The 19,185-nt window shown below is 46.4% G+C and overlaps 1 protein-coding gene across 1 annotated transcript in view; it reads left to right on the forward strand.

The window, feature by feature from the left end:
• Positions 1-13,787, forward strand: part of LOC307238338 (protein unc-13 homolog A) — a gene marked incomplete at both ends in the record, with an annotated part of 37,715 nt that extends 23,928 nt beyond the window's left edge. The window contains 26 exons of the mRNA XM_080011270.1: positions 70-297; positions 427-568; positions 772-941; positions 1,344-1,459; positions 1,542-1,705; positions 1,812-1,965; positions 2,263-2,331; positions 2,576-2,665; positions 2,963-3,097; positions 3,508-3,635; positions 4,076-4,161; positions 4,264-4,390; positions 4,514-4,610; positions 5,748-5,891; positions 6,193-6,270; positions 6,700-6,777; positions 6,865-6,953; positions 7,363-7,506; positions 7,761-7,884; positions 8,794-8,850; positions 8,960-9,040; positions 9,670-9,817; positions 10,540-10,596; positions 10,786-10,872; positions 11,652-11,808; positions 13,499-13,787. Of these exons, the coding sequence (XP_079867396.1) occupies positions 70-297; positions 427-568; positions 772-941; positions 1,344-1,459; positions 1,542-1,705; positions 1,812-1,965; positions 2,263-2,331; positions 2,576-2,665; positions 2,963-3,097; positions 3,508-3,635; positions 4,076-4,161; positions 4,264-4,390; positions 4,514-4,610; positions 5,748-5,891; positions 6,193-6,270; positions 6,700-6,777; positions 6,865-6,953; positions 7,363-7,506; positions 7,761-7,884; positions 8,794-8,850; positions 8,960-9,040; positions 9,670-9,817; positions 10,540-10,596; positions 10,786-10,872; positions 11,652-11,808; positions 13,499-13,787 (3,239 nt within the window). The remainder of the gene's footprint in view (positions 1-69; positions 298-426; positions 569-771; positions 942-1,343; positions 1,460-1,541; positions 1,706-1,811; positions 1,966-2,262; positions 2,332-2,575; positions 2,666-2,962; positions 3,098-3,507; positions 3,636-4,075; positions 4,162-4,263; positions 4,391-4,513; positions 4,611-5,747; positions 5,892-6,192; positions 6,271-6,699; positions 6,778-6,864; positions 6,954-7,362; positions 7,507-7,760; positions 7,885-8,793; positions 8,851-8,959; positions 9,041-9,669; positions 9,818-10,539; positions 10,597-10,785; positions 10,873-11,651; positions 11,809-13,498) is intronic.
• Between the last annotated feature and the right edge of the window lie 5,398 nt (positions 13,788-19,185).

Consider the following 19,185-nt stretch of genomic DNA (forward strand, 5'->3'; position numbering starts at 1 on the left):
TGAATTCTAACTTTTCTTTCTGCATGCTCGGCTCCTAACTACTCTCTGCTCATTCTGTCTCGTGGTCAGGGGCCGCGGAGAAGAGCTCCAAGCACGGGGCGGAGGATCGAACCCAGAACATCATCATGGTTCTGAAGGATCGCATGAAGATCAGGGAGCGGAACAAGCCCGAGATCTTCGAGCTCATCCAGGAGGTGTTCGCCCTCGACAAAACCACGCACGGCACGCAAATGAAACAGATCAAGCAGAGCGTGCTGGACGGGACGTCCAAATGGTCAGCGAAGATTAGCATCACCGGTGAGACTCCACCCCTTATTTACACAATACCTGTCTGTTAAAGAAATGGATGGTGACTCGTGATGTCGGGCTACTATTGTCGTCGTCTCTCTTTGGATTGACAACCTCCTCTCTCTCTGTCATCCTCAGTGGTGTGCGCCCAGGGACTGCAGGCTAAAGACAAAACGGGCTCCAGTGACCCATATGTCACCGTGCAAGTGGGCAAGACAAAGAAGAGGACCAAAACTATCTATGGCAACCTCAACCCCGTCTGGGAGGAGAACTTCCACTTGTAAGTGGCGTTTTTTTCAGTTATTTCACTGAAAAAAAAAAAAAAAAAGCCAAAGAGTTTGAAATTCAATCGTATCAATCTGAGACGACGTTAATCCCAAGTGTCCCTCTGCTGTCCCTCATTTTCTGAGAAAAATTAATTCTAATATGACCGTCAACCAATATGTGTTTTCCCGACTTACTCCTCTCCTTGTCGCTGTCCAGTGAGTGTCACAACTCCTCCGACCGCATCAAAGTACGCGTGTGGGACGAAGACGACGACATCAAGTCTCGGGTGAAGCAGAGGTTCAAACGGGAGAGCGACGACTTCCTGGGCCAGACCATCATCGAGGTGCGGACGCTCAGCGGAGAGATGGATGTTTGGTACAACCTGGGTGAGTTTTTTGTTTTTTTTTCCTTTAAAAGACGACAGAGAAGGTTTTGAACCAGGGTTTGGGATGGCATCGGGGTTGCTAGGGATGCAGCAGGACGGTCACGAGCCATTAAGGCATATGTTTGCTTATATTCAAATATCGGTTTAAAAAACGAGTTCAATTAGATATTGTCACAGGAGCCACGACTATATGTACATTCCCTAAAAACCCAGCTCTCTCTACTAGGAAAATAGAACCCTTCCAGACCAAATCAACTGCTAATAAATGAATTTTAATAAAGGCTGCTTTTAAATAAGGGTGTCTCCGATTGAATCAAGAAAATCGTTTGGGAACGTCTGCCCTAAAGCATGGTAAAGACAGAATGGACTACAGCTAGATTCTTTCTCTATTCTCCTCCGTCAGACAAGCGAACAGATAAGTCTGCAGTGTCGGGGGCCATTCGGATGCACATCAGCGTGGAGATCAAGGGCGAGGAGACGGTGGCTCCCTACCACGTCCAGTACACCTGCCTGCACGAGGTCAGTCCCATCGGTCGTCTCCGGCCAATAATGCTCACCGCGACCGTGACGCGTACTCACCCAGAGCTTTCTGCGGGCGCAGCACCTGTTCCAGTACACCACGGAGGAACAGAACGGCGGCGTGGTGAAGATCCCCGACGCCAAGGGCGATGACGCGTGGAAGGTGTACTTCGAGGAGACGGCGCAGGAGATAGTGGACGAGTTCGCCATGCGCTACGGAGTGGAATCCATCTACCAGGCTATGACGTCAGTGCCCGAACGTCGGCATCGGCCAGTGATGCAGGATTCAATTTGCGGTTTTGGTCGTCGCCAGTTAGTGTAAGTTAATATTATGTTTTTATCGCTTCGACAGCCACTTCGCCTGCTTGTCGTCGAAGTACATGTGCCCCGGCGTGCCAGCTGTGATGAGCACCCTCTTGGCCAACATCAATGCCTACTACGCCCACACCACCCAGTCCTCCAACAACGTCTCCGCCTCTGACAGATTCGCTGCCTCCAACTTTGGTGTGAGTTTTCCTCTTGAATTGTATTTCCATTACAGTTTACCTGAGACTCAAGCAAGAAGACACACCTACTTAACTAAAGACGTCAGAGAGGCGTACTTAACTTTGCTAGTCTTCACCCCTGAGGCTTCTGTATATGGAAGTTAAGGGTAATTTGGCCCCGCCTAGTTTACTATTTTGGATCCAAGCGAGAAAGATCCGGTCCTGCGTTTACTCAGTCAAATGGTAGCAAATCAGCTGTGAGCCATGGTGTCTCTCTGAGAGGCTGGCTGCTGTTCTTTTCTCTTGCTCTCTATGTAGAAGGAGAGGTTTGTGAAACTGCTGGACCAGCTTCACAACTCCCTGAGGATTGACCTGTCCATGTACCGGGTAGGGACAGCTTTTCTTCTCTCTTCATCGTAGACGTAAATTGTGCATCGTAAATTGTTCGGTGTTTATATAGAATGAGTGTGTCGGAATTCCAGGGTTGCGATTATGCTATTAATCACTTCATGTACCTATCTTACGATGAGCATGTTTTTCTTTTTTAGTTAACAGTGAATAGTGGCCCTTTTGGAATGTTTTGATCGTCAGTGATGTCTATTAACAACTTATGTAATGTTTGCTTTTGTAGAATAACTTCCCAGCCAGCAGTCCTGAAAGGCTCCAGGACCTCAAGTCCACTGTGGACCTCCTGACCAGCATCACTTTCTTTAGGATGAAGGTCAGGATTCATGATTTTACTTCAATATCGTTCACGTAAATGACTTCAGTATCTGTTTTTGACCTTCCATGGTTGGATTTGGCAGGGGAAACCTCAGGCACAAGTTGAGAAACATCTTCATATTTGCTTATGCAAACAAATTATTATTCTAAACCAAATTGTGCTAGGCAGGCGCATGTTTGTGTTTGTGCGTATGTTTGCCTTCGGTTGTGTCTCTGTTTGCCCTTTTTCCCCAGAAGATACAGCGAAACACATGACACCCTTGCATGCTTAAGTTGTGTTTACATCTCTGTCCAGGTCCAGGAGCTTCAGAGCCCCCCCAGGGCCAGCCAGGTCGTGAAGGACTGTGTGAAAGCCTGTCTGAACTCCACCTACGAGTACATCTTCAACAACTGCCACGATCTCTACAACCGCGAGTACCAGACAGACCCAGTAAGTCTAAAATATGTTGCATGGACACATTGAAGCGGCTGTGGAAGTTTGGTTTCACAGTGCTAAAACCCCAAGGAACAAATCATTTGAAAAAATTAAATTGCGTTTGCTTTTCGATTTCCGCCACGGCTGAAATGAAAGCCAGGTTCAGGTGATGGCCGCAGCTGGTCACATGACTAAACATAATATTCCTAAACTCGTTTGTTTTTTCATTTGGATCTCATTAGTTTAGGATACAAACAGCTTTTCTTCCTGGGACCTCCCTCTCCTACTCATCTACGTGCATATATACTCCAAAGACCCTTTGTTAAAAACATTCAAAATGTAGTTTGGTTATGCAGTAGGACAAACACGACATAGGATACAGGCAAATACACAAGAAGTTTCCTCATGAATTGAACTCTTCTCAGTCCAAGGCGGTCCCTCCAGACGAACAGGGTCCAAGCATCAAGAACCTGGATTTTTGGTCCAAACTCATCACCCTCATCGTCTCCATCATAGAAGAGGACAAGAACTCCTACACTCCCTGCCTCAACCAGTGAGTTTTCACCCTCTCTCAATCCACCGTTCCGTCGTATAGTGTTATAGACCACCTTAGATCAGTGATTCCCAACTTGTGGTGCTAGACCTCCTTGGGTCGCCAGAGATCGCAGGAGGGGTCCGGGGGCATTGGATAATTCTCAAATATGGCTTATCAAATATACATTTATAATGCAGTCCATAACTATATGTTATAATGCATCCCATGTGCTAGAACGCCCTCTCAACCATGAAAATAGAACAAACAAATTCAGACAAAAACGACCGCCGCAAATAAATAGTAGGTGTCAGTTGTGATTTAGATGGTCTCTGAGGAAACCCCTAGCTGCTTTATATCAATCTATTCATGTTAAATAATGCAAAAGAATGTATCTAATGGTAATCTCTAATCTCGCTAAACAGTTAAAAAGTGTCTGAGCGCTGTGCTGCCCCTCACAGGTTTCCGCAAGAACTAAACGTGGGCAAGATCAGCGCTGAGGTCATGTGGAACATGTTCGCACAGGACATGAAATACGCCATGGAGGGTGAGTGCCGTACGCGCATCATCACAGAGAGTCGATCGAGAGAGTCAAGAGGAGAAAGAGTGCGTCAGTGGTGATCCCTCCTCCATTCATTCTGCCTTTCAGAGCACGAGAAGCACCGCCTGTGTAAGAGCGCCGATTACATGAACCTGCACTTCAAGGTGAAGTGGCTCTACAACGAGTACTGCAAGGAGCTAGTCACCTTCCAGAAGCACGTGCCGGATTATCCGGCGTGAGTCTGGCTTTTGATCCAAACCTGGAAACCGTCGCTCCTTTTCCATTTCAAAAATAATTTGTTTTATATGCAGCGTCGTCAGCGGAATGTTGACACTTTCTTCTCCCTCGCCCTCCGTAGCTGGTTTGAGCCGTTTGTCGTTATGTGGTTGGACGAGAACGAGGAGGTTTCCAGAGATTTCCTCCACGGAGCACTGGAAAGAGACAAAAAAGACGGGGTAATGGTTTCTCTCAACATTTTCCTCATAACCCTTTACGACAGATACGGCGTGGCATTTCTCCCGGTACGGACAAACAAAAGTACTGTGAGGGGACTAATGGATAAAAGTGAGTTGGACCGTGCAGACGCTCTCCAGATGTATTTATATTTCATTTACAAGCATTCCCTGCCAGAACTTTTCTTCGGGAAACTTACGGGCTCAGCTCTAAACTGGAAAAAAAAACAACCACAACATTCGACTTAAATGTTACTATCAACTTCTGTCCAGGCAGCGATAAAGTACGGATTAAAATTTTAGCTCCTTAGTGCGGAAATGTAGCCCCGAAATAGAATCTGGTACTTCTCATGCAAATGAAGTCGGTCGGCTGACTCAGCAGGGCAGCAGACTTGGCGAGGGAGAGACGCAGGTTGGAGGCCTCGGGGCGATCAATACCGAAGGCAAACGGAAAAAGAAGAAGAGGAAAAAAAACTCCACCACACAGATGAGCAGACGCTGGAACCTAACTAGAATTCCTACACACACACACACACACACACACACACACACACACACACACACACACACACACACACACACACACACACACACACACACACTCTCCCTCTCTCCGGAGCCTATACACATACCCACACTGCGAGGGATCGATATGTGTCTATGTGCGAGCTTCACCACCATCTCGTGTGACCAAAGTCCTCTGGGTTCAATTACCGTCACCTGCAGCAGCTGTTTCTCCCCTGCATCAGCATGGCGGCGTTCTCAGCCTCTGCTTTCTAATCGCAGCCGCTTTCCACCCCACCCGATCCAAGTGGGTGAATGTCCCCCTCCGGCATCAGCGGTGGAAAGATTTCTCTCTTTCTTTGATGCGGGATTAGCTGTAACAGTACGACAAACTTTGCGTGGAGCTAGGACAACTGTGTAATGTGAGTTTTTGGATGTTTTGATCCGAAGGACCGTTACAGTCTTATGGTGTGTCCAGCTCCACTATGGGTATGGTTCACTGCACAGGCGGAGAAAAGCTCTTCTACAACTCCGGTCTCACCCCCCACCTCCCTCAATCTCTCTCTCTTCTCTCTCTCTCTCTCTCTCTCTCTCTCTCTCTCTCTCTCTCTCTCTCTCTCTCTCTCCCCTCTACAGTTCCAGGTCACGTCAGAACACGCCCTGTTCTCCTGCTCGGTCGTGGACGTCTTCTCTCAGCTCAACCAGAGCTTCGAAATCATCCGCAAGCTCGAGTGTCCCGACCCGCAGATTGTCGGCAACTACATGAAGAGGTTTGCCAAGGTGACTTTGGCCCCTGGAGCGTCGCGGTTGAAAACATGCTGTCGCCAAATGAATGTGTCATTCTCACCACGGCTCCATCCTTTGCTCCTGTCTAGCTCCCTCTCTTTCTATTAGCATTACAAGACATAAATGTACTCTAATATTACACTTAACGTAATGACATAAAGACAACAAACAATAACTCATTCCATAAATACATAATTAAAAGAAATAATAGTATAATAATAACAATTAAATTAATGACAATTAATAACAAACAAACATTTATTTCTATCCATTTCTCTGTTTCTCTCTCTTTCAGACTATTGGCAACGTCCTCCTGTCTTATGCTGATATCATCGCTAAGGACTTCCCAAATCACGTCAACAAGGAGAAAGTGGTAGGTGAAAAGTCGTATAACAGTGGACATTGCATACAGACGTTACAGTGAACAAAAGTGGAACAACAACAAAGAACTGATTCAAAAGTAAAATTCAAGCTCAAGGATTGTGGAGGATTTTGTGAAATCGGGAGCGTTGATGGTCGTTTTGAAGCAGCGGTGGTTCCTGACTGGAGTGTTTAAACCCAGCCCAAGCCCTCGAGCCCTTCGGGGGAACGGCCTTCCTCTTGGTGCCAGTGTGTGTCTGGTGAATAGTAATGGTAATTCCAGTGAATTAGGACTGTGTAATAAGCTGGCTTGACTCCCAGTGGAATGGATGTCGCTAAAACGAGAGGGGAGGCAATTATAAGCTTGAGCGACAAGAAGGTTTGCAGCAAACGGGTACGACTTAACGCAGAGCGCTAAAGGTTCCCTTTTTCTCCCTGTCAGCCATGTATCATCATCAACAACATCCAGCAGCTCAGGGTCCAGCTGGAGAAGATGTTTGAGGCCATGGGCGGCAAAGACGTAAGTTTAAAAAACGTGTTTCTCAAGCATTGACAGCGCTTGGCAATATGCAGCGTTTCATACTCATTCCGTCTTCGACCCGTCTAGCTGAACGTGGAGGCCAGTGACTTCCTGAAGGAGCTGCAGAACAAACTCAACAGCGTCATGGACGACCTCAGCCGCATCTTCTCTGTCAGGTGAGTCATCAAGGGCTGTCTAAGGACTGTCTAATATAGAGACAGGGTTTCCTGCGAAGCCAAGGTATTCATACTTCAACATAAAGATATATTTGGTTTGAGTGTTGGCATCCTGTATAGTACGCTGGTGGGAAATAAAACTGCAGCACAGAAAGAACTGCCTTCTACATCGGCATTAAAAACATGAATGGATTTGTCAGTGCAACATTTAAGAAGTTTAACGATCGTCACAGACACCAACACATGCTGACGTCTATAGATCCAGGGGTTCTCGAACTGGGGTCATTGGTCCTCTGGGTGTTTACGGAGGAAATGCAAAAAAATAAAAAAATGTGTATATATATATTTTTTTTTTGTCTACAGTATTATACATTTTTTGATATTCATGAGCGCATGTCTGTTCTCCAAGTTTCCAGCCCCAGATTGAGGACAACGTGAGGCAGATGGGAGACATCTTGGCCCAGGTCAAAGGACAGACCGTCCCCGCCAATGGCAGCGTGGTCCAGGAGGCGGACAACGTACTGCAGCCCATCATGGACTTCCTGGACAGCAAGTGAGACATGCTTTTTTATTGACTGTCCTCATATTACCCTAGAGCTAAACCTTGAGCTCAACCATGGTGAATCGATGTGTGTGTGTGTGTGTGTGTGTGTGTGTGTGTGTGTGTGTGTGTGTGTGTGTGTGTGTGTGTGTGTGTGTGTGTGTGTGTGTGTGTGTGTGTGTGTGTGTGTGTGTGGTGTGTGTGTGTGTGTGTGTGTGTGTGTGTTTGTGTTTGTCCGTGCGTGCGTGTGTTTGTGCGTGTGTCAGCCTCTCGCTGTTTGCTAAGATCTGTGAGAAGACGGTCCTGAAGAGAGTGCTGAAGGAGCTCTGGAAGCTGGTGATGAATACAATGGAGAAGACCGTGGTGCTGCCAACACTCACAGACCAGACGGTAAATTACACACACACACACACACACACACACACACACACACACACACACACACACACACACACACACACACACACACACATACACACACACACACACACACACACACACACACACACACACACACACACCCATACACACACACACACGTCAATCGGTGCTCTACATCTTTCTCCTTCTCGGTCAAATCAGCTTTTTTTCTGAAAGCCAGTTTTCTGTAGTGATAAAACAGCACAACACCTCTATCTCGCCATCACACCATTCTTTGTTTTCTCTTCCCTCTTTTTTTAGGTGATTGTAAGTATTGTAGTGTGTGTGTGTGTGTGTGTGTGTGTGTGTGTGTGTGTGTGTGTGTGTGTGTGTGTGTGTGTGTCCATGTACGTACAGTCTCTGTAAGCATGAGAACTGTCTTTTGCCAAAGGTGACGGCCCACTCTCTCCCAAACCTCCAAAGTAAAAAAAAAAAAAAATCCCACCTCCAAGTGTAACGTACATCTTCGTACGTCTTCTGCATCAAAACCCCATGTGCGCATGGTGCACGAGAGATTGCATACCTGTCCGTGTGCCGCCGTGAAACAGTATATCTCTTAAACCCTCCGTCTTCTCCCCCTTTTCTCATCCGAGGAAAACGGCATTCTCCCCGAAGACGCAACTTGTCCTTCTCGATGGAAAGGTCATACGTGACACGGCCGTGATGTTTGTGTGGATAGATGTTGTTTTGCCCCCTCCCTTCCCCTTCACTCGCCGCGGTCATCTCTCATTTTTTTTTTCCTATTCTGTCCAAACATTTCGCACTCCTCCTCCGTCTGCATTTACCTCCTAGCATCGATGTGGAGCACAGACCTTCACTCATCACGCCTCACCCCTTTTTCTCCTCCGTAACCCGCCCCTCCCCGTCTCTCCCCCGCAGGGCACTCAGATGATCTTCAACGCCGCTAAGGAGTTGGGACAGCTCTCCAAATTGAAGGTGACGTCTTGCTCAAAACCAAACAACAAGCAACATAAAAGAGTGCTTTAAAAACATTCTGGTCGGCTGAGGTGTTTGCTAACCCTTCGTCGTGTCTTCCGTCCTGAAGGAGCACATGGGCCGAGAAGAAGCCAAAGCTCTGACTCCAAAACAGTGTGCCGTCATAGAGTTGGCGCTGGACACTATTAAGGTACGGTGGACTTCATCAGCTGTTAAATTCGCTCATATTGAATCGCTTTGCGTGACTGACTTTGAAATATCCGTGTGTACAATGTACAATTACATTCAACCGTTTTAATACTGGACAATACAATATGTGCAGTGGAATGCTTATTGGCAGTTTCCAAAGAAAACTGTGTAGAAAGTAAGGAAATATTTAAGAAAATAACAATAAATGAGTCTGACAAGAAAAATTAATATATGTAAAATAACATTTTATTAAAAAAAATAAAAACAGAAAATATATATTATATCGGTACGGTAAATCCAACATAATGCACCAGGAAGACAGCATACGGATGCAAGGGATGATGCAATGAAAAAACCTCCACTCATTTAATCCATAAATACTTCCAAATACGTTCATCCGGTCCCATGTGCAGTTCAGTGTGTTTTTCGCTGCGGTGTCGGCTACATTTACCTAGATACAGCGCCGGGGCGGCGTGGAGCCGGCTAGCGTTTGTGTGGGCCTGACTTAACCAAACAGCCTCAAACCATGGAGGCCCACGAAGGCATTCGTTCTCTTCACTCTCCCGCCGGGCCGCGCCGCATCCTCCACTCTGTTTGCACTCACCGAGCGTCTTTGTTCCTTCCATTCAGCAATATTTCCACGCCGGCGGTGTGGGCCTGAAGAAAACCTTCCTGGAGAAGAGTCCCGACCTGCAGTCTCTGCGCTACGCCCTGTCACTCTACACCCAGGCCACCGACAAGCTCATCAGGAAGTTTGTTCTCTCCCAGAACGCTCAGGGTAGGATGGCCATGGAAGCCCAAATACGACCACGAATAGAGCCAGCGACACTGTTTAAGAGGAGGTTGAAAGGAAAGACGTGGTGGAATGGCCGCGGTACTAAGTACTCGTTTGGCCATTTCTGCTGTAACTAGGAAGTGATTCATCGCTTCTGAAATCCTTTGGTCTCCCTTAAAACGCTTTACCTGAGTTGAGGTTACTTGGTGGAAGCCAGGGTCCTATCTTCACTTTTCCAAATCCTTCTACCTGTCTAGTATTCTTACAGTTTTATTCCTGCCTGGTAAACAAACCCCCCAACAGCCCCCATATAAACACCCTTACCATGGTACCTTAGTCTAAAAAGCTTTTAAATCAATTCAGGAAAATTAGGCCTGTAAGTATCATGAACAAGTGTGAAATTCCATTGGTTCAGGTAATAGATTGTTCCCATCTAATGTAATAAATGTAAAGAAACTGAAATTGCAGGGATGTCATCAACTCAGAAAAAAAGCAACAACATTTTAACTCCAATCTAACTGCGTTTTGGTTTACCTTTCACTACTGCTACGTCTTAATATTTTGCTAAAAATGAGTGAGAGTGTCCTCAAAGGTTTTGAAATAGACACGTGCGGACACCCTGCTTTACCATGGAACCGCCAAGGACCTCCTGTACCGTCTTTCCTTGTGTCGGCCGTGGTGTTCTCGCAACGTCCTCTCTTTCTCTTTGTGTCTTTCCGCTTCAGTCCACGGAGGGAAAGGCATCAGGTGCACGGCCAATGAGGACACGCCGCCAGAGAAACGTAAGAGTGACAGGACCGTGAATCCCACTTCAACCATGTACAGTACAGTACAGTGCAGTACAGCACAGTGCAGTACAGTACAGTACAGTACAGTTGGAGTACAGGATGATTCCTCTTCAGCCCCCACCGCCTTCATGCACACATGACACCAGCTAAACGAGCTGGCTTTTTTGTTGTCGTTGTTCTCAGCGTCTGGAGTGGACGCTGTCGGGGAGGTGGTCATGCACGTGGACATCTTGCCGCAGCCCAACGGGGAGCACAAGATCAACGTGAAAGGTACCGGACGGATTGTTGGGCAGAGCGGTCGAATTCACAAAAAGGATTGGGCGGATTTTGCGGCCGCCAAAACCGCCGCAAATAACAGAAAAGGCAAGCGTCGAATTCACAAAGCAGCCGCAAAAGGGGAAATGCACCGATAACTGCGCTGCCACGCAAGTAGCTTCTCGGTGCGCCTGTGCTATTTGCGCATATTTAATGAGGTTTTTTTGCATGCATTTGGCGTACAATTGGCACGTTTCTATGCAAATGAGCCTTGTTGCAGATAGCGTCCAATTCACAAACGCCAACTTTAATATCCACATGCAGTTAGAGTGACGCTATTACTGTCTGTAGAGACCTGGTGGTAATCATGCGGACAAAAATAAAGGCAGCAGTGCCAATCCTCTCCCTGCGCCATCAAAGCATAAGACCTGTCAAGTTAAGCATTGGGATTTGAAAATCATGCCCCGGACAGGGGGGACCGTCTCCCTGTGCATCTGAACGCAAAATCAGGTGATTCGAGGCACGCACCCTTTTTATTTTAATTTCGTTGTCCAGCGTCCAACTTTATGGCCGTGTTTGCGCTGGCATATCATTATTCTAGCAATTCTGGCAATATTCTTTGTGAATCGAACGATAAGACGGCGCAGATAGTGGGCGCAAGTTGACGTGCTCATGGTGCTATTAGCGGCTGCAATCTGTTCTTTGTGAATTTGCCCCAGCACGTTTTAATCTCCAGAACAGGCATCAGAACTGCCGGTAACCTTCCTCCCCGCACCCTCCTCTTCCTCTCTCAGTGGCGGCCGCCAATGACCTGAAGTGGAAAGCCCAGGGCTTCCGTCCCTTCGTGGAGGTCTACATCATCGGGCCGCACCTCAGCGACAAAAAGAGGAAATTCGCCACAAAGTCCAAAAACAACAGCTGGTCCCCCAAGTTTAACGAGAGCTTCCAGTAGTGAGTGTCATCATCACCTCATTTGTTTCCTACGGTAAATTACTTCTGATCGTTTTTGGGTTGTCTCGGTGCGGCGGCATTTAAAGGCCACCTTCAGCCAATTTCAAACCTCACGGCCCCTCCTCTGTCTTTCTCCAAATGTAAAACAAAAGGTTAAACATCATGTATTCCAGGTGAGAAGATTGAATCGAGGAGTTTGGACTGTTTTATTTCCAGTTGAGTGGGCACGGGCGGTCGTTTGTCACTTTTTGCCCGGGAGTTTGAAATTTTAACCTGTCTTATTTATTTAGGGCCCTATAAAAACATGAATCTGCCTTCAAAAATAAGAAACAGCAAAACGGATATATTGATAGAAAGTAAGAAAACAGGATTGATAAAATATAATAGAAGAAACAGTCTTTAATCATCACACGACACTCCACAACACATGCTTGCACACACACATGCTTTGATGGTGGCCGGTGAAATGGCTCCTCTGCTTTTGACCCATCCTGGCTTGTCCTTCCTCCGGGGGCACAGCCAGGAGCAGTGGGCAGCATACGTGGACGCGCCCGGGGACCAGGTGATAAGTGTCCATCGCTGGTCAGACGATGACGTGTGCATGTTTTTGGTGGGGGTCCTTACTGACGTGAGGTGGAGGAAACCCCATGTGAGCACGGGGAGAACATGCAAACTCCACACAGAAAGGCTCCTGTTTTTGGAAGATAACCCGCCGGAGCACGGTGCCAACAGCGCCCCAGGCGGGAATCGAACCCAGGACCTTCTTGCTGTGAGGCAGCAGTGCAATGCACTGCGCCACCGTGCGCCGTAATATCTGTAGATATTGTATACAGTTTGTATACAATTAGTAATGAAAAAAAATACATACATATATACAAATTATATATAGTTTTACACACACACACACACACACACACACACACACATGTGGGAGTGGTTCAATTTCACATTTGACTTCCGACCTCCTTTTCTGTTACATATATTTATGCATGTATGATTCATAAGCTGCAGCCCAACTGCTTCAGGGTATTTCAGTCCAATCGATAGTTTGCCTGTTGACAGTGAGTCAGACCAAACCCGTTGGATGCCGGTTCTATTCTCAGCGCATCCATTTCACTCCCTCAACTTCCTCAAAACCTCCCGGTTGATAGTCTACCATAGCCGGACCTGATGTCCACACTTCGTTTTAGCGCTGGAGAAAGATCCGGCTCGACCCACTGTCATTCTGGTATAGGGGGAAAGAAATGCTCCGCCATGTTTGTATTTTTTAAACCAATTACACTCGTCTTGGGCGGCGCTAAGCCCAGGATCTTGCAAAATAGTGCCGGGTGGGAACTCGTTTTGATGGAACCTTTGCACGTGAGGAAGCGAGCCTTGGCATTAAAATGGTTAAATCCCCGCGACCAAAACGCCACACAAAACAGTAGAAGACGTATGTCCACTTTGTGATACGACTTTTATTAGTAAAAAAAAGACAAACATAACTTGATTGTCGGTGACCTAGTCTCGCATAGTCAGACCTATCTCCACACTTAGTTTTAGCGCTGGAGTTGTTTTTTTCACGTAGCGACGGGGACTGAAAACAGTAACACGCAGATAGCGGAAAGGGAGGGGAATGCGGTGAGTCAGACCACCCCGTCGATTAACGTGAAACACGGATACGTAACCGCCCTCTCCTCCTCGCCTGCAGCTCCCTGGGTACCGAGGTGGGTCCGGAGAGCTACGAGCTGCAGGTGTGCGTGAAGGACTACTGCTTTGCACGGGAGGACCGCACGGTGGGCATGGCCCTGCTGCAGGTGAAGGACGTGGCCAGCAGGGGCAGCGTGACGTGCTGGCTGCCGCTGGGCCGCCGCGTGCACATGGACGAGACGGGCCTCACCGTGCTGCGCATCCTCTCCCAGCGCAACAACGACGAGGTGGCCAAGGAGTTCGTCAAGCTCAAGTCGGACCAGCGCTCCCCGGAGGAGGGCCGCAGCTGAGGGGCGGCGGGCGACGTCGCGTCACGTGCACCATGCGCCGAATGAACAGCTGCCTGCAATACAACACACGTTCACACTGTACATACGTTTATCTGCGTGATGACCACTGCAATACTCTGAAACGTGCACACACACACACACACACACACACACACACACACACACACACACACAGGAATACGTTTCTAAGCATCTTATTCTGAACATTTCGACAAAACCACCTCCCTCCCTCCCACCTCCTTCTCAGCGCTAGGCACATGTTAGCGAGCACCGGTCAGTTTCTCACCCGAGCTTTCTAACAACATATTACACCTTTTTTTATACAATGTACATTTTCAACAAAGATGTATTATAATAATAACAATAAAAAACATTTAAAAAACACAAGACGACAAAAAACGCAGATCGAGGAAGACCACTTTGCACTTTGGCTTCTCCATCTCCTTAAGGGTTGGGGGAGCAGCTCCTGGAATAGCTATGCCATCTGCCCGTCCGTCCGTCCGTCCGTCGGCCTGACCATGTCGCACCCCCTAACGTCCCTCACCCGCTGCCTGTCTCCCCGGACGATGCTGCGTGGCGTGTATGTTGACAGGAGGCGCGGATCTAAGGTCAGCCTCCTCCCCTCGAAACCCCAAAGACGGACGCCGCCGGCCTTAGATCGGCGCCCGTCTCTCCGGGGTCGTACGCCCCCGCCCACCCCCCTCGCTGCCTGTCCTGTGATGTACCGCGTCCTGCATGTCGACCCCAAAGAACACTGTGATTCACCCGCTGATCCCATGCGACAGATGCACAGGACCCTTAACCCACAAAACTCCTCTCTTGGTAAAGATGGCTTCAGTGCGTAGACACCTTCAACCCCTGTGTGCATGGTGCATATAAACCCGGTCTAATTATGACGACACAGCCTTTACTTTTGTGAACAGAACGGACTGACGGAGGAGTTGATAACAAATCGATAGGGGAGCATCTTTCGCGGCCATATTGTACATAAATACTTTGGTGGACACTTTTCTTTTCTAACTCCAAAGGAGCAATATCCCCGAGTGCAACAAATCCAGCCATCCCCCCGGTCCCCCTCCCACACACACACACACACACACACACACACTCCCCGAGTACACATTTACCGCAAAAAAGGGCTACGGGATCGGTAGACTGGAACGCCTGCGTAACCGCTGGTTAATACCGGTCACTGTCGATCGAAATCATTGCAACAGTTGTCAACCTGCCCTAGGTGGGGTTGTCAACAGTGAGGGTTCGGAAATTGATGGCAAAATGGCGCCCTGTGGTACGACAAACCCCCTCATTCTTCTTTCTAAATGCCTTCACACTCGTCTGAATCCACCTCTCAAGGCAATAGCATTTTGTTTTGAGTTTCTATGAAGAACAACAACGCGGAGCATTTATAGCTTTTGTTACGTGTCTGTGTGTGTGTGTGTGCGTAGTTGCAGAATGTTATACTTGCTAAAAATTGGCACTGAGATTGTGAGCAATATAAAAGGTACTGACTTGTCCAAATGTACGTGTGCGCTGCCTACGGAGCCCCTGCTGCAATAGCCAGATCCAAGGAAATATGATCTATTTTCCTTTATTTTTGTAAGAATCGCATAGGGGTCTTCAATTGACTCGTTGAACGCCAATTTCTGTAGGACAGGGCAGATTTTTTCAAAGACAGGATGGCAGGTAGAAGGTTTTTTGTTTTAACTCCCCACCACGCACCCGTTTATGCTCGGTATCTTGCATCCGGACCTCTCACAGCGGTGGCGCACTCATCCCTCCGCTACGAAGCAATTAACAAAAACTCAGTTACACCTTAACAGCTGATCTCAAAGCCTGTGCTGGATTAAGTCCCATAAAAGCCCGTGACGGGTGCCTCTGTACAGAATGAAGTGATCGCAAAGTGGAGCACATGATGACATCACGCCGTGTGAAAACAAAGTAGAGCGCGCCTAAACATGACTTTAACTTCCTACCCATGGCTTCACTGAACACTGTTGACTTCTACCAAAAGAAAACAAAAAAAAAACAAGGTTACTGAATGTTACTTACGCTCACCATGGCCTTCTCTCTCCCTTCGGATCATGTTGAAGGGATAGTTCAAACCCATTGTTGCCCGGTGATTCCAACTCGCGCCTTTTTTCCCCCGTTGCGCCTATAAATTTCCCCTGACATATGAATAAATGGATTTTACTTTCAATTATACCTGACCTTTTGGGTGAACTGTCCCTTTAAATAGAATTAAACGTTTTAAACGCTGGCTTGTTGCTCTCTCCCAGTGACCATTCAAATGATTCACTTTCTTAACACATAGTATAGTCCCAGGCCCTATAATAATAATAATAATAATAATAATAATAATAATAATAATAATAATAATGATAATAACAACAATAAAATACAACCCGTTTGTATTACGCACACGACCACCGCACAACACGCACATACACACTAAGCACAAGAGTGCATGTGAGACCACATGCATGCATGCATGCACGCCGACACATCTCTATGGAGACCAGCGACGCCCCACTCTGTGAATAGAATCACCTCCAAATGCATGATGGGAAATTTTTATTGTGCCAGCACGTGTGTCTTTGATGTAACTCGGTCTTCTTCTTTTCTGTCTTTCTTTCTTTTCTTTTGTTTTTTACCTCAAAGTCGATGTATTCAGAACTCATCGAGTTTTATTTTTGAACCAGCTTGTGTATACATCATCTGTAACCCAATATGAATGTAGCGTGAACACAGAATTCGCATGAGAGAATTATTTTCTACTGAGGATGTTTCTAATTTGTTTATCGTTAGTAATTGTACTAATGAGGATGGAATGGAGTTGGAAGTGCAGCCTGGTTGTGACCTGCTTCCTATTAAAAAGGACACAAAACACCGTCTGACTCCTGTCACGCTCACATGGGATTGGAGACTTCTTGTACAAAATGATCCTATTGATCCTTTTTAATTCTCTAATTGGCTTCTCACTTCCGGTTGACAGCTGTTGACCATAAGCCAGCAGGCGCCGACAACTGGGAGTTCACTGACAAAGCCGTTGGAAAAGCGCCTAATAAAGGACCACACAACATTAATATAAAAATCGACGTCTCACATATTTTTATGCGCCAAAAAAAAGTCACATTTCAAGTAGATTTCTTCGCTATATGACATTTTTGGTATATTCTACCAACAGCAAGACAGACAAGGCTTTTTGGTCTTTGAACTACTTTTCTAGGTAGTATTTCATTGACCAATCAAAATTGACAATTCTGCATTACATTAATACATTACATAGATATATTATGGTCATAAAATAACAATAGGATTAAAGCGATTTGACTTCATGTATAAGATATGTTCACGTTACTCAACGCTTTGGTTATATTTCCCGAAACCCTTTTTATGCACGTTTATTTAATTACATCATAAATGTGGTTTGGAAAATAAAGGGAAAATTAAATTTATCTAAAGGATTAACAGTTTTGGCAACATCCTTTATGTTCCAAATGTGTTATTTCACTTGTGTGTACTGACATCTGGATAAATCAAATATATTATTGTAAAAATAAAACCTAATATATCGAAATAAAAATAATTATTATTGATACATTATTTTCATTGTTCTTTAAAAATATAAAAAAATATACATTTAATTAAAATGTATTTTAATACAAATAATAATAATTATTATTAATACATTATTTTAATTATTATTTTAAAAATATTTAAAATATATTTAATTAAAATGTGTCTGTACTGCCACCTTGTGGCCACAGATGGTAACTGCCCCACTCCACTGAGTGCCGTGGTTGATTTATTGAAGATTAAAGATTCAAGCGCTTCGAAAAATACTAAAAATACCAAAATGTGCGTAATCGATTCTGGCTCTATAATTATATAATAGAATGAATTGTCTGTGTTGTACGGAATATACATTTAAAAATAAATGAAGTCCCTGTAAAGTAAATTCATTGACGTGTTTTTAAACACATTATACTTGTTAGAAAACCATTGTTGAAAACATGTGAAAAGACTGTGAACTATGTAGTACTGTATTGTGGAGTTTGACCCTTAAACTCTTTTTCACCATTTTTGTGTTCAGAATTTTTTGGGCGGGTCTGAAATGGTGGCCCTAATAATTCTACAACATATATATATATATATATATATATATATTAAAAATGCTAGAATGCATTAGCATCAGTGGTTCTCCCGTCCAATCGCGAGTTAGTACTACTACAACAGTTTGCTAGATCGCTTTGCCTCCGTCCAGCAAATGCATCTCCCCTGGATGCCAGAATTTACAGAACAACTCCGTCTCTGTATTGAAATCTCCGAAGAATGGTGAGATGAAGAAGGCGCCGACTGATTTTGCGAAGTGCAAAGGTGATGGAGAGCCGAGGATCACCGCCAACACCGGCCTCTGTGGCGAACATTAGACAGCGGGCGGCTTCACAAACATCCATCTGAGACAGCTCGGATTCGTGGACAATGCGCTGTTACCGGTGAATGCGGCCGAAGCGGCTATCTCCCTCCCCCGTCCCCCATCCTCCCGCCATCATCTGCAGCACGTGCCCACCAATGAGTGTCTGTCGCCTTGTGTGCTTATGTTGTAATCATAGTAGGTGGTCCACAGACAAGGAATTATGTGTCGATCGGGAGTTTGCGTTTGTGGGTAATGGCAAACATGGACTGAGGGACACCTCGCCTTCCTGGTAGGGTGTGAAATCAGTTAACCGCCACCCACCAAATGCGGGTGATTTTTGCGAAAACTTCCAGCCATGTTGGCGGGTACTTTTTAATAGGGTTTTGTAGGGAAAAAAAAATTCAGAGCACCGGAGAAACCGCCGCAACATGCAGGAAGTCACCAGTCACCAGAATTTGGATGTCAGAAGGACCGCCTTGTGGGGAAAAGGAATGTGGCGGCACAACTGTCGAAAAGAACACGGGAGCAGGGGGAACTGCGGACGGACGGAACGTTGTCATGACAAAGACTCCCCTCCGATGCGCGTGCGGCGGCGGGTGATTTAACCCGCGCTCATCGATTGCTCTGATGAGCAACAGGCGCACAGCCGCCCCTGATCCCGGGCCCAATTAACTAGACCCAGGACAGGGGTGGCTGCTTAAATCACACCACCCCCGCGCCACAAACACTAAGCAACAGAAAGGATACAGGCATGTTGAGGGGACAGGTTCGTAGTTTGTCAACAGAGAGATTCTAGGTATGCGCAAGAAAACACTCCTGTCGCACTCATGGAATGCACCTCGTACTGATGTCTGCTGTGCTAGGCACCTGGAACGTATTCATTAGAGCAGAACACAGACAGTAAGCTACACGGGCTATCGTTACGTTTTAAACTTCCAGCGCGCTTTTAATTGTGCAAGGCAGAGAGTCATCCGCGGTGTA

The sequence above is a fragment of the Zeus faber genome, assembly GCF_960531495.2.
Source record: "Zeus faber genome assembly, chromosome: 12".
Classification (NCBI taxonomy): Eukaryota; Metazoa; Chordata; class Actinopteri; order Zeiformes; family Zeidae; genus Zeus; species Zeus faber.